General features: G+C 53.6%; 1 protein-coding gene across 2 annotated transcripts in view; it reads right to left on the reverse strand.

Moving 5' to 3' along the window:
* The window catches only part of Rara (retinoic acid receptor alpha), a 34,089-nt gene extending 21,103 nt beyond the window's left edge, over window positions 1-12,986 (reverse strand). The window contains exons 1-2 of one of the 2 annotated variants that reach the window (XM_027922526.3): window positions 12,815-12,986; window positions 363-907 (exon numbers count right to left, since the gene is read on the reverse strand). In XM_027922526.3, coding sequence (XP_027778327.1) covers window positions 363-540 — 178 coding nt within the window. In that variant the 5' untranslated portion in view covers window positions 541-907; window positions 12,815-12,986. Of the gene's footprint in view, window positions 1-362; window positions 908-1,144; window positions 1,234-12,814 lie in introns of those variants that run through there. The other variant, XM_027922527.2, reaches the window with a different exon arrangement.
* Window positions 12,987-15,016: the final 2,030 nt, after the last annotated feature.

Raw genomic sequence — 15,016 nt, forward strand, 5'->3', positions numbered from 1 at the left:
CTGCCATTTCCACCAAATGTTGAGAGGTTTGTTTATTCACCTCCAGCCTCTGTGTCCAGTCCTTGGAACTATTTATAAAGGCCCTCAATGGCAGAGCACAGGAGAGGGGCACAAGGGATTCCACGGAGCTGGGAACAGCATGGTTCATCTCTCTGCCACCCTCAATATCAAACACTGCAAACAAGCCTACAGGCAGTGGGACTTTCATCCTTGAGCTCCCCACACCACAATCCCACTGGTCTGGAAAAGACCTTGCCACTCATTATGCTCCCAGCAGAATAGATGTGCCAAGAGCCCAAGCCCTGAGCCTGCTGCCCTCCACATCTCCCTCCCACAAAGCCTCCCCCGACACCCAGACTTACTGGCTGGGGATGGTGTGCTGTATCCACTAACTGGAAGCTGGTGCTGGAGAGTGGTCAGAGGGCCTGGTGGGGAGAGTCCACCCAGCATAGGAGGGAAGAAGAAGGCATAGGGAGGCACCGGGTACCCATTGAGGTGCCCACCCCCAGGTGTTGGGCAGGAGCTGCTGTTGCTGGCCATGCCAAGCGACCACAGTCAGAAGGGCAGGCAGATAGTCTGGCAGGGAGCTGTGGCGGGCTTCAGGCTGCCCCTCCTCGAGGCATGGGGCCTGGGCCCAGAGGGGGTTTGGGTGGTCAGCCCACCCCCCTCTTCTGTCCTGGAGCTGCTGTCCAACGTCAACAAACCAATCTCAGCCTTCTGGAGCCCCCACCCTAGCTGGGGGGCCAGGTGGGTTGGGGAATATTCCAAGAGCTGGTCCTTTGGCGAAGCAGTTCTGTGAGCTGTCACTTTCCTGGGAAGGTTCAGAGCTGGCCTTCAGGGCACCAAAAGAGATGCCACTCCTAGATGGACCCCAGCTAGGCAGTTGGGGGGGCCATGTCCTGTGGTGCTGCAAAAGGAGAAAAGACAGGTGAGTGGGCACTGAGGAGAAGGCACATGGGATTCCCCGTGGAGCTCCCTAACCTGGGTGACCAGAGATTTTCCTGTGGCACCCAGCTGAGCAGACAGCTGGCACCATGCCTGGCTGGCAAAGCCAGCCTGGGAGCAGGGCCCAGGCACTGCTGGGAGTGGCAGGATAGCAGAGCCAGGCTGGGGACATAGCCCAGAGTATCAGAGGGCCTCTCACCCAGAATCCTCAGGGAAAGGGTCCACAGTGCCACCTCAAAATATCAATGCAGCATAGGCAGGCAGCTGGCTCTCCTTCCTCAGTGTGGGTTACCTGAGGTCAAGATGCAAAGAACGTGCATTGGGGGAGGAGTGGAGAAAAAGCCGCTTCCCTAAAGCATTGGCACTTCTCAGAAAAATGACTCCTAAGCCAAGAGGCCCCTCTTACACCACTTCCCACCCCAAATCTAATTCCCAGCACCCCAGATGGGTTGGTCCCACAGGCCTGGGGACAAGGCCCATTTACATACACACAGAGGGGAAAATGGAAATCAAAGGTATCACTTCCAATGCCTAAGAGCATGATGGTCGGGAGTGGGGGGGATGGGCAATGTGTCAAGAAGGCCAGGACTGCCCAGGGTGGAAAGTCTCCCACCTCCAGCAATGAAGGGGCAAGAGAGGTTGATCTCGGAGTTCACCACAACACTTTTGTCCTGCAGAAGCAACACACCGAGGAATGGGGTGGGAGATAGGCCAAAGATAAAAGGCTAGATGACCCCCTTAGCAGTGTGTACACAGATCCACACCCTGTTTCAACAGCTAGGAGCAGAGGATACACAAGGAGTAGATAGGCAGTGGTGAACCCAGAGATTCTATGACAGTGAGACAGGCAGCACAAAGCAGAGAGAAGAAAAATGAGAAACAGATCCACAACAGGATATTTTAAATTCATTTGGATTATGGGTTACAAATAACAAATCATATATATATATATATATATATATATATATATATATATATATATAGTGTATATGTGTGTAAAAATAAATCACAGCCAATCAAAACCACAAGAAACTCTGCCCAGTCTTGCTTCTTTCCCTTCCTCTTCCACCAGGTACTATCTCAAGAATAATAAAGGATGGGCTGGGGATATAGATCAGTTGGTAGAGTGCTTCCCTTGCATGCACAAGGCCCTGGGTTTAATCCCCAGCACCAAAAAAAAAAAAAAAAAAAGAAGAAGAAGAAGAAGAAAGGTATGCAAGGTATGCACACATCACAGGATGGCTATAATAAAGAAGACAGAAAATAACAAGTATAGTTGAGGATATGGAGAAATTGGAATCCTCATACAAGGCTGGTGGGAATGTAAATGGTATAGCTGCTTTGGTAATTCCTCAAAAGGTTAAACACAAGTAGATATGACCCACCAAATCCACTCCTAGGTATCTACCCAAGAGATATAAGTCCACAAAAAGACTTGTACATAAATGTTCAGAGCAGCATTGTTCATAATAGCCAAAAAGTAGAACCAACTCAAATGTCCATCAGCTGATAAATGGATAAATAAAATGTCAACTATCCACAGGAGACTACTATTCTGCCAAAAAAAGAAATGAAGTACTAACACACACTATAACCTGGGTAAACCTTGAAAACAATATGATAATTACAAAAGACTATCTATTGTATGATTCAATTTATATGAAATATCCAGGAGTGACAAAGCTATACAGGCAGAAAGTAGACTTGTGGTTACCAGGGTGTGGATATGAGAGAAATGGGAAGTAACTGCTGATGGGTACAGGGGCTCTTTTTGGAGTGATAAAAGTGCTATTAAAGCACTGGGGTTGTGGCTCAGTGGTAGAGTGCTTGCCTACTGTGCATGAGGCATTGGGTTTAATACTCAGTACCAAATAAAAATAAAGATATTGTACCCACCTAAAGCTAAAAAAAATAAATATTAAAAAAATGTTATTAAGGTTCAGGGCTTGGTGGTATATGCCTGTAATCTCAATGACTTGTGAGGCTGAAGCAGGAGGATCACAATTTGAGGACAGCATCAGCAACTTAGCCAGATCCCATATCAAATAAAAAAAAGGGACTAGGGATATAGCTCAGGAGTAAAGCACTCCTGGGTTCAATCCCCAGTACCAAAAAAAAAAAAAGAAGAAAAAGAAAATGCTATAAAAGTGACTGTGGGGCTGGAATTGCGGCTCAGTGGCAGAGTGCCTGCTCGCAAGTGTGTGGCATTAGGTTCAATCCTCAGCACCACACAAACGTAAGTAAATAAATAAATAACTATTGTGTCCCTCTACAACTAAAAAACATTAAAAAAAAAAAAGTGTTGTGGCAGTTGCACAACGGTGTGAATAAACTAGAGCCACTGAATGATATACTTTAATGGGTGAATTTTATGGTTTGTGAATTACGTCTCAATAAAGCTGTTAAAAGAAAAGAAAAAGGGCTACAGAGACCCAAAATAAGGACTGACCCTTTCTAACATCCTCCATCCTCACCCACTGAGCTTAGGATATACCAGGTTCCAAGCTCCAAGCCCTAGGCTCAAACCCAGAGACCAGAGGACACGTACATGGCCAGCATTTGGCTGGAGACCAGGACTGGGATGGGGGATTTTCTGCCAAGGCCACTATGGAAGAGGCCAAGACTTCTGAGCCCAGCTGGACCAGCCAGCCAGCCTGTGTCAGACTGATGGAGAGATTAAGGGAAGGCACAGGTACTGGCTAAGAAGGAAGCAGCTGCCTCTGGAGTAAAATCTGGATTTTGTTAATGACCGTGATTTTTTATTGTTACTTATTATGACAAGCACAAGGCCTCTCTCTTCACTCTCACTCCAGAATGAGGTGCCCTCTTCCCTTCCCAGGCCCTGCTGATTCCCTCCCAGGCAGAAAAAGCTAAAGTCAGAGGAAAAGGGGCCCCACCCACTGGACCAGTTACCAGCTGCCACCCTCCCCCGCCACCCCCTATTCCAGTGGGACCCCACACAAAGGGAACTTGAGCTGGGGGAGCCAGGCAAGCAAAGGAGGGGCTGGCCAAACCTCATCAGTGTCTATAGTTGGACCCTCACACACATACACCATGCACTTGCAGAAACTCACACCATGCAGGTCTATAGAAAGCATGAAGGTGGGCAAGAGCATGCTTGCAACCCCAGCCTGTGTGTGCAGGCATGCACGTGAGGAGAGGGAACCTGGAGATACCATCTCACACCTGGGCTCCACCATGTAGTGAACACAGTTCAGAATTTGCATGGGCCCCTGTACACACTCCCAGAAGACACACAACCATAGTCCCACAGTTTCCCAAAGTGCATATTCCCTGGCCCTCACACAGCCAGGTTGGCCCTTCTGTCTACCTCTTCTGCCAAGAAATGCTCCAAAGTCCTCCCTGTGAGCCGAGCCCATGTACATCGCCTCCCCATGCACAACCAGGATCCAGACTAAATGGATTCACATCCAGAGCCTGCTTCCCTAGAGGTGAAGCCCAGGGAGCAGCTGACCCAAAGTGAGGCCTCCTAAGCCAAGGCTGAGGCCCAGAAAGCCATTCACTCCAGACCCCAGGCTTTGGGGGTTTGGGAGACACCCAGCCTGGACTGTTTGGAGCCCAGCTGGGCACTTTCTGGAGCTCAGCCTTGCTCCCAGAAAAGAGGTAACTACAGTCACCTTAGAATGAACACCTCAATTCTGATCCTGAAGACTTTGAAAGTGGATCAGGTTTCAAGATTCCCCCTCCAGACAAACACCCCAGGGACAGGCTTGAAAGTCCTTCCCTGCCCCCTACCAGAACCTCCAATAGCCTAACCCAGCTCAGCCTGCAGCAGACTTCAGTACAAAGCTGCTCAACTCCCTGGGAAGGGAGGACCCAGAACCAAATGAGGGGGCAAAGGTCATAGAAATGGGCCAAGGGCCAGGCTAACCAAGGAACAGGGATGGGCAAGGACAGGGATGATGGTGGATGGGACTGAAAGGGCACAGGCCCCGCCTCAGAAGTCCCTTAGGAGCCATGACCCTCATGGAGGGGCCTGGGCCCCAGCACCCTGTACACAGGGGTAGAGAAGGCCCCATCAGAGAATCGAAACCATCACCAAAGAGAGGGAAAACAAACTACCCACATCCAACCCCCACCCTATGCCAGCCACCTCCACTGCCCACGACACCCTCCCTAGAGAGAGAGAAAACCACAGACCCACAACTCCAATATACTGAGCCCAACAGAAAAGGGTGGGGGCGAGAATGCCTATCACTAGCCATGTGCCCCTGTTTGCTGGGGCCTCTTTCACCTCTAAAAGGTGCCAGGATCACACCCTAGAGTCACACACACTAGAGGAAAAAGGTAAGAGTTGACTGAACCATAAAAATGACAGGAAAAAACAGAGGTCAAATCTCAGCTCTGCCACTCTGGGCGACCTTAGGCAAGTCACTTAACCTCTCTAAGCATTTGTTTTCTAGCCTGTGAACTGCCTACCTCAACAGCTGGTTGTGGGATTTAAGAGATGAAGCCCTGGAAAGCACCTAGCAGAAGCCTGGTGCAGGGGGAGAACTGGGCACCTAGGCCCTCCCTCCCTGTGCCTTTCACTATCACCCACCCAGGGCCTCAGCAGTTTGGTCCTCTCCTGCTCACCTCTGTGGACAGGGCAGGGAGGAAACATTACCCATTTTCCAGGGTCTGCTTCCCCCAGACAGAGGAGAGGGATGTGGGAGACGGATATTCGGGGTGTGGGTGGAGGCCTGACCACAACCCTTTCCCAAATTCCCTTCTTGCATTTCACAAACCAAAAAAGGGAAATCTCTGGATTTGGGGAGGGAAGAAGGGGAAGAGAAATAGACCATTTCCTCCCCTATCCTCAGGGGAATGGAGCCAGGGATCCCCAAGCTCAGCTGGGCCCAGCCTGCCTTCTTCTTCATTCATTCTCTCCTCTCTGTTCCCCTGGCTCCCTGAAATAACAGTTGCCCTGGAATAGAAGTCAAGCAGTCCCCTCCGGAGGGACTGAGAGAAAGAGGCAAGGATTGAGGAGTTTATAAGAAGGGGAGACAGGGGGTTTCCTAAGCATTCTAGACAGTTAATGAATCATATGCAAATGACACCCAGAGCTCAAGCTCAACTTGGGTGGGAGGGACTCCAGCTCTGGCAAAAACAAAGCCCTGCCTCCTCTGGACCCCCTACTCTGCCAGGAGCTGGCTGAGCTGGCGGAGCTGGCCAAGCAGGGCGGGACAGGGCACATTTCAAACTAGAACAGTGGGCTGGAACTATTTATAAACTTTCCAGGAAAACACACTCACACACACAAAGCCACAACCTCTCCCCTCCCCCACTCTTCTCCATCTGCAGACCGGGCTGGGGAGTGTGATGACCACTATTCCCTTTTTCCCTTTTGCAAGAGGCCGCTCTAGCCATGGCTCTCACTCTTCCTCCAAGGCAAGCCCAGCCTCATTTTCAAAGAGAACACCTGAGGAGGGCTTGAGAAGGGTCACCTGGGGGAGGCTAGTACAGGTGGAGGGCACCTCTTCACTACCAGCCTCACAGAATCCCAGCTTCTCTGTAGCTAGGACTGACTTGAAAACCTGCACCAGTATGTCCAGGCCCTGAGCACATCCTCACAGACATCAGGGGAGGGCAGTAGTGCTGTTGGGGCCTCCCACTGCCCACTGCCTCAAGACAGCACTTTATTCCAGAAGAACGGTTGTCCCTGCAATTTGTACTCCACACAGCCCCAAGTCCTGCCCCATGTCCACAGAGCTGCCTGGCTCCCAGTCCCCACAATGTCAGCAGTGACTGAATCCAGGCAGGAACCCAAGCCCAGGGCAGGTCAGGTGGAGAAGTGGGGATATCTGCCAGGTACCCCCAAGGATGGCAACTGAGAGCCCTCTGGAGCCATACTAAGGTCCTCTAAAGCCCAGGGTAGCTGCGATGCCCACCCAGAACCAGAGCTGAAGACCTCCCACTAGGTCTTCCTTTGAAGCACAGAGTAGGTGAAAGGGCAGGGGGCAGCCCAGGATTCAGGGAGAGGGACCAAATGGGGAAGGAAGAAAACAGGAAGAGGAAGAGATGAGCCTGCTGAGGCTATAGCCAGACCACAGGAGTGTATGGACCACACAAAGGCACCTCTGTCTGGTGGGGGACCAGAGGGGCACTAAGGGGACCCCCCAGTTTGGAAACCACCATCATCACACCCAGCCTGGCATGGGGCTTTCCCCACCCTCACCTTGGCAGCTGCCCCTGTCCCCCGCCTCCGGGCAATACACCAAGCAGGAAGCACTGGGGAGCAGAGGGCTCACAGAGAAATGGGACAGAACAGCAAGTAGGGGAACAGGCTATAGCACTCACCCACTCATGGCCTCATCTGGGCCCCAACCCTGAGCCTGCCATATTCTGAATCCTAGGGCAAACTGCCAACAGGACTAGATGCTACCAGCCCACTCCCAGCATCCTTCCCTGGGGACCTAAGCTGCAGGGAAGCCAGGAACAGCCCCCTTCCTACCTCAGGATATCCTTTTGGCTCTGACCCCAGACTAGGCCTGAGTCAGACTGTGCACTGCCCCATACCCCACACCCATCGACCCCCCAGGAACTTCCTACTCCACACCCAACCACTCAGTTGGGGCTAGAACTAAGGGGAATCTCTTGTCCCCAGCTGATCAGGGAAGCCCACAGTGGGTGGGGAAATCTGGTCACAGAGCTCATGGCCTTCCCTAAAGAACAAGGGTGCAGGATAAGGGAGAAGCTGGTACTGGTTCTGTGTAGGAGAAAGCACAGTCTACAGATCCATTCCCACCCCCAAAACACACAGGGGACCCTGCCCAGAGTCCCTCCACACTCCAGTCTTGATCCCAAGAAGCCACAGAAACTCCCTGGGGAAGGTGGCGTCCATCAAAACACAAGATGAGAGAGGGCTCCCAAACTGTATGAGGGAAATAGGGAAGGCAAGGGCTTCGTGAACTGGGATCTTAGGAAGCAGAGGGTTGGAAGGGATGGGGCTGCCAAATCAGTCAGATGCACAGTCACAGCTATAGTCAAGCACAGCCAGATGCGGTCACAATCTCCCCAACACTCAGTCTGAGTAGGTGGCTGTGACTCCTTTCCACAGACAAAAGTCTGGGGGGCCCTGGGGGACCTAGGGCATCAGAGACCACACACACTCAGCCTGAAAAGGCCCCCTAGTCAGGCCCCCCAAGTCCCCCTCCCAACTGTGGGCTTTGAGGGGAGGGGCAGCTTTCTCCCCACAAGAACCAGGGGTAGTGCCTACGGCAGCCATCACCATGACAACCAACAACAAACACCCAGGGAACCACAGTGGGACAGGAAGTGACAGCCACGTGACAGGAAGACATTTTTTTTCTCACTGTTGGGGGGTGACAAAGATTGTTCACAGCCCCTGGGGAATCAGCTGTCCCTCAAGTTTCCTCCACCTGGAGCTGGAGGGAAAGGGAGCACCGCTGGGAGGGTTGCCATCCTCCATCACCATATGCACGGCCAGTCAGTGCAGGGTTGACAGGGCCCTCCCTCCTTGCCTGCCACTCACTGTTCCCCCCTCGGTCCCCCTCCTCTCCACTTCCTGCCGTGACTGGAGATCAGAGAACTCCCCACCGCAGCTTCCCCTTCTCAAGTCTCGATTCCTGGACTGAAGTTTTCGCTGTGGGGCAAGGGACTGAGGAAAGGAGGGCTGGGGACCTGCAGTAGGACCCAGGGGACAGAGACTTCAGGGGGAGGGGCTAGAAATAAGCCACTCCAAGGTAGGTGTGTACACACAGGCACATAGTGAATGGGTCACTGTGACACAACGCTGGATGGGCGCAGTGACATATGGAGACAACCTGACCTCAGGCAGCTATGGGGGGGCGTTGGGGGGGGGGAGGATCCAGCAGGCACACCCGATTCAGGTCCTTTAATGAGCCTCTGGGTTCATCTCAGGTATCTACTAGTCTCCAGGTAGGTAAGGTTCCAACTGTGCCTAGCCCCTGCTACCTCTCCTCTGCCTTTTGTGCTGAGGAATCCCCCTCCCTGCTCCAAGGTGCCTGCCCAGGCGAGGGCACCTTGGCTGGAGGTGGGGGGAATGGAACCTCCCTCCACCCCCCTCCTCTTCTCTGCAGATGTCCCAGACTATATTTAGCCCAAACTGGGCGGCCAGCCAGACCCAGACTCCCCACTGGTCCAGAGCTGAGCTCCCAGTTTTTATGCAATTAAAACATTAACAGAGAACCACCCCCAGCCATCCCCCAACACACACACACACACACACACACACACCCTAGCCTGCCAGAGCAGCAGAGCTCTGAAAACTTGAAGGAGGGCATCCCGGCTCAGCAGTCAGTGACGGGGATGGGAGTCATTGGGCATCAACCCTAAGATCATCTTGACACTTGGGGAGGTAGTGGGCAGGCTTTCCTTGTTCAGGCCAGAAAGGAAAGACTTATCCAGTTGGGGGCTGGGTGGGAAGGTTGCCTAGCTGCAGAAATTCCACCTGTCATTTTGCAGCCCCCTCCCTAGCCAGCTCCAGTTACAGGGTTGGGATTGGCAACAGGTGCTGGCCAAGCTGGCAGCAGCCTAATCCCCTTACTGGCTCCCCAGGCTGACAGTGGTGCCTGGAGGTCCAGCAGGGGCCTTGTGGGGCAGGACACTAAGTAGAAGGAGAGTCATTGCCCAGAGAGGCGGGCAGCCCATGGCCCGTCTGTAAGAGCTGGCTACTGTATGCAGGAGAGTCTGGTGAAGCCAGGGAAAACTTAGTTCCACAGCACCTATTTCATTTCCCCATGATGCCAGGCGGGCAGGCAGGCGGGCAGGCGGGCGGGCGGGCGGGCAGGCAGGCAGGCTAGAGTGTGGGAGGTCTGTCTGCCTGCCTCTTCCTCCTCCTCCTCTCCAAATTCCAGGAACAGGCAAGGGAGGCTCCAGTTGCGGGAGAAGGAGAGTAAGCAGGCAGTCCTGGTTGGGGTTGGGGGAAGGAGGGGGATGAAGACTAGAGCAGGAGGCAAGATCCAGACGAAGCAAGAGACACCCACACCCAAGCCAGACTGGGGACAGACACACCGACTCTGACACATTCTCACACTCTGGGCCAGGTCCCCACATGCCGCCCACCCTGCAGAAACACCCAAATACCCTCAGTCAGTTCTGCCAATTCCCAGAACACTCCCTGGACACACACAGAGATCCAGTCTCTACCCTCCGCCCCACATCCCCCCCACAAACCCTGTGTGCTCCAGACAGCAGCCGGAGGGTGGAGAGGAGAGCAAAGGGAGGAAGGAGCAGGCGTCAGAGAGGATGTGCAGCCAAAGCCCTGGGAGCTGAGGGTATCAGTTGCCACACTCCTTTCCCAAAACCCAGTAAGCCAAGACAACTCTGGACGTCTTGCCAGGGGCCCTGCCAACTTCCCACACTCCCAAACCATTACCACCAGACAAGGGCGTGAGGTGCTGGGCAAGTGGAGATTATCCCACTTACTCCTCGTCACAGGGAGAGGATTATCTTCCCCAAATGCCCGTCACCCTAAATCCCAAGCAGTGCTCCCAACCAGACTCCACAAGGCAGCCCTCAACATACCTACCCCTCCAGCCAAGCCTAAGTCCTGCCCTGCTCATGCCTCCCAGGGGGCAGAAATCTGGATACTGAGCCTTGTATTTGGGGGCAGGCCCTACCCTCACATCACACAATTCTGAGGACCATCCCACCTAAGACTCTAGAACCAGAGCAAAGAGTGGCCTGGGGAGATAGGTCCCAGAGAGTAGAGCCAGCTTCAGAGACCAAAAGGTTTAGGGAAGGGGAGCTAATTAACTGGGCTCTGGGTTGATATCCCCCAAACAAACCTGAAGGCCACTCAGACAATATTCTCTCCCCCATAGTAGACTGGGTGGCAGGAACCACGTCATGGCATGAGTGGGTGACTATGCCCAGCGTGGGAGGAACAGGGGCGATCAGGATGGGGCTGCCTACAGCTAGCTTCCTGCCAGAGTGACGCAGGGTTGGGAGTAGGAGGGAAACTAGAGAGGTATCCCAGAGTATCAGCAGGGGCATTTAGGGTCAGACTGAAGGGAGCAAGATATAAGGGATTTAGGAGGAGGTGGCCAGGATTAAGCTGTTCCAATCCCAGGGTCCTCTCAGAACTGCCACTTCATCTGCACTGCCTCAAGAGTCTGGTGGTGCAACCCTGCAATGACCACCTCAGGCACAAGCTCACACCCTCAAAGTCCCTGCAAATCCAAGATCCTCAGCTCCCAAAGGCCTACTCATGTCTGACCCTACTGACCTCTTTGTTTCATAGCCAGGACTCTCATGCAGTACTGATGTCCCAACTCTCCTGTGCACCATCTTTCATAGCCACAAACTCCCTGACTCCACAACCATTCCCCTTCTTCCTCCAGGAGGAAGAACCAGATCCCAAGTCCAAATACTTTCTCTTGTTCCCTCCCCCAGACTCATCTCCACCCCTCCAGGGGGGGAAGCCCCAAAGCTCTAAGCCACCCCAACTCCAACCTGGGGCTTCCCCAGTCCAGCCTCCCCATACAGTCCTGAAGGCGCTTGAGGAGTTTGGGGACCTAGGCCCTAATTTCCTAGCAAGCCCCAGGAGGGTCCTTACTGAACCACTTCCCCCCAAAGGGTATTAATACCCTTATAAAGACTGCAGCCAAGAAGATGCGCAAGAGACATCTCTCAATCTCCCCACTAATGTGGGGGGAGTCAGGAGCAGAAATGAGGGCTGGGGTAAGCAACAAAGGGTGAGCAGTCAGGAAGTGTTCTCAGGTACAATCCCCTCAGAAAACATTATTTATTTATATATATATATATATATATATATATATATATATTATATATATATATATATATATATATATATATATATATATATACACACACACACATATACATATTTATATGCTTTGTGTGTGTATACACACGTACACACAGGCAGCAGGCAGAAGATAACCTGGTAGCAGAAGAGGGAGTTGACACAAGGTGGGGTGAGGGGGGTACCCTTACATGTCAACATATTGGGCATCCTATCCAAGACAGGATGAAGAATGAAGAAACTTCTCCAAGGCTGGTGGACTTTTTAAAATCTGATTTTCATATAAGCTGGTCCCCACCCCCAGGTTAGTACAATGGGGGCCTGCCCCTCTTCCTATGGAGCAGCCTGACAACAGGACAGTACCCAGAAATGAGGAGAGGGGATATAGCCAAGCTGATTTTTCCCTCCCCCGCACCCGACACACATACACACATCTGGCTAGCAGCTTCCAAGCCTCGTGGGTGGCACCAGGTCCCAGACATCCTAGGCAGAGCAAGGTCGGCCAGTCTATTCTGTCCTCCTCCACCCTAAAAGGCTTCCAAAACCCCATTGTAACACAAGACCCAAGGACACCCCCCACACGACTACACTGGCTCCGCACCCAATTCTGACGGCTCCCCTCACTCCACGGGGGACACCAGCTGGGTGGGCCCCGCCCCCAACCAGCTCTTTCTGGTGGGGGTGGGTCCCCTTGCTGATTCTCCCCAAACCACAGGGCGGCTCAGGTAACAGGAGGAAGGAGGGAGGGGGCTAGTCCGTTGGGCATCTGATCTCTCCCCAAACAGGTTTGAAAGTCTTTTTGTTTTGCTTGGTTTTGAGGAGAAAAGAGAGATCAGGAGTTCCCAGTGGCGGTTCTGACACGGCTCGAGCGCCGGGGACACGCACAGCAGACTACCCCAGACGCCTCAAGGCTGCGCGCGAAGACTCGGCGCAGACAGACGCACAGATGGGGCTCCCCCACCCTGGACACGGAGGCGGACGGCTGGGAAGCCCAGGAACCCTCAGGTTCGGGTCGGAACTGCCTGGCACTTGGTCCCTGCCCTATCAAGAGCAGGCCACCGCGCCCCGAAGCCAGAGGGTGCCGAGGGCTGCCGTGAATCCCGGGGGAGAGGTTACCTCGCAGCAGGGGGACGCAACACGTCTGGAGAGTCAGCGGGCACGGCGTCTGCCCTAACCCGGCGCCTCGGCGCTGCTTGGCGTCAGGGTTGTGGGGTCCCGGGAGAGGAGCCGTCCGGGGGGCCGCGGCTCAGGGGCGCGGGGCGACGGCAGCGGCCATGGCGAGTCACGTGCGGAGGCTGAAACTTTACCCGGAGCCCCAGACTGGGGGGGCGGAGGGTATGGAGCTGGGGTGGGGGGGAAGGCCCCCCCTCAGGAACGCCCCTGCCCGCCCACCGGCCAATCACCAGTCAGGGGCGGGTTCTCAGGCTCACGCCCGCCCCTCTCTCCTTAATAGACCTAGGGAAGGGCGAGTCTTAAAGGAGACGCTCCATGCTGAAGGTTAGACCGTGGGAATCTGAGAGAATCTCTCCCTCAACGCCAGAATGTGAGATTCAGAGCGAGAAGCGGGTGAAGTTTTGTGGAAAGAATGAAAATAGGGCTCAGTGGAGAAAGGATCGCAGTGTGTGGTATCCTATACTCCCTTTTCCAACCACATACGCCCACACTCATAGGGACGTGCTTCTCTCTCTCTCTCTCTCTCTCTCTCTCTCTCTCTCTCTCTCTCTCTCTCTCTCACACACACACACACACACACACACACACACACACATACACATACCACACCTAAACCTGGGAAGAGAGAAAGAAGAAAGAAGATGGTGAAATATGGAAGTGAATGCAGTGCCCTCGCTGTCAAGGCCCTATCTCATAATTACTATTTTCCAGGATTAGCTGGATCTGAAAGCTGCGTGACCTTGAGCAAGTCAATTCCCTTCTCTGGACCTCAATTTTCTCATTTGTAAAAAAGGAGCACAGGAATAAATCTCCCTCAGGGACACCTCCTTCCCCCCCCCCAAAAAAAAAAATACTCTCCGGTTCTTTAGGGTCTGAGGAATCCTGGCCCAACCCAACCCCCAGGACCTATTGAAGTAGTTTCCCCAAAGTGGATAGCCCTTGATCTTCCAGTAGGGGCGACCAGGAGTATCCATCTATGCTAGAAAACCCGGACTCAAGCTTCTCTGCAAGGTTGGAGGACCCAAAAGTTTCTCATTTATGTTCCAGCTGGACAGGATCTGGATCATGCTTCATCTGCAGTCCCCAGTCCCCAAACAGCCAGGAGCTCCCTCCCTGCCTGCTACTGGGTTTGGGAGGATCATATCCCCACCGTTAGCAGAACCTTCCTGGGTGGGTGGGTGAAGGGATCAGACTCACTCTCACTAGGGAACAGCCTAATGAGTTCCCTAGGAACGTTCCACCGCCACGTTCCAGGACAGAGAAGTGGCCACAAGTGTCCCCACAGGACTTCCCACTGGAAGGGAAGTGCCACACTCCCAAGCCATCACCCGAGTGAAGAGCCTCTCATCCTGACCCGCCGATCCGACAACCCCCTCATGACAAATTAGGAAAGGAGGCCAAGAGTGGACACCGGGTTTTGTCCACGGTCGCACGGGTTGCAGAACCGGCTCTAGAATTGAAGTATCTGGTTGCTCTCTCTCTGTCTTGTTAGCCCCCTAGTCTTGGAAGGAAGCAAAGGCAGGATAGGTCGGGTCGGTGGGACGCTAAGCTCAGAAGTCCGCAAGGGAAAACCTTCACGGCAGTGCGAGCAGCGTTTCCCCAGACCCTTTCCTGCCTGCTGGGCTGGGGCTGTCTCCAGCTCCCGTCTGGATTTCCGTCTGCCGGTGCGAACCGCCCGCCCAGTCTCTCCCGCCCTGTCCCGTCCAGATCCATCCGCAAACATGTGCTCAGCCGGCAGGAATGCGCCAATGGCTCCCAGATGTGGACGCTGACGCTTAACCCCTTCCCCTCCATCCGAGCCCCCTCCCCCAGGGCCTTCCAGCCTAAGCCCCATCGACCACAGGGGCCTCCACTCAAGTAAGGATCCAGCCTGCCAGGGGAGTTAGAGCCAGCCCACTTCCAGCCTCTACAAGCTTCTCCCAGCCAGCCTAGTTCCTACCAGCTGAGACCAGAGGGGAAGGTTCATGGACTGAAAAATGCAAGTGGGTATGCACAGTTACACTGCCTCCAACATGTACGACCTTCACATACACCTGCCAGCATAAGGATTCAGGTACATTCGTGCACGCAGAGATTTAGACATCTTCATACAAATGCATACCTACCTGCACATTCAGAGAACAAATGTATACACCCTCAAAACAC

The sequence above is a fragment of the Marmota flaviventris genome, chromosome 17, assembly GCF_047511675.1.
Source record: "Marmota flaviventris isolate mMarFla1 chromosome 17, mMarFla1.hap1, whole genome shotgun sequence".
NCBI classification, from domain to species: Eukaryota; Metazoa; Chordata; class Mammalia; order Rodentia; family Sciuridae; genus Marmota; species Marmota flaviventris.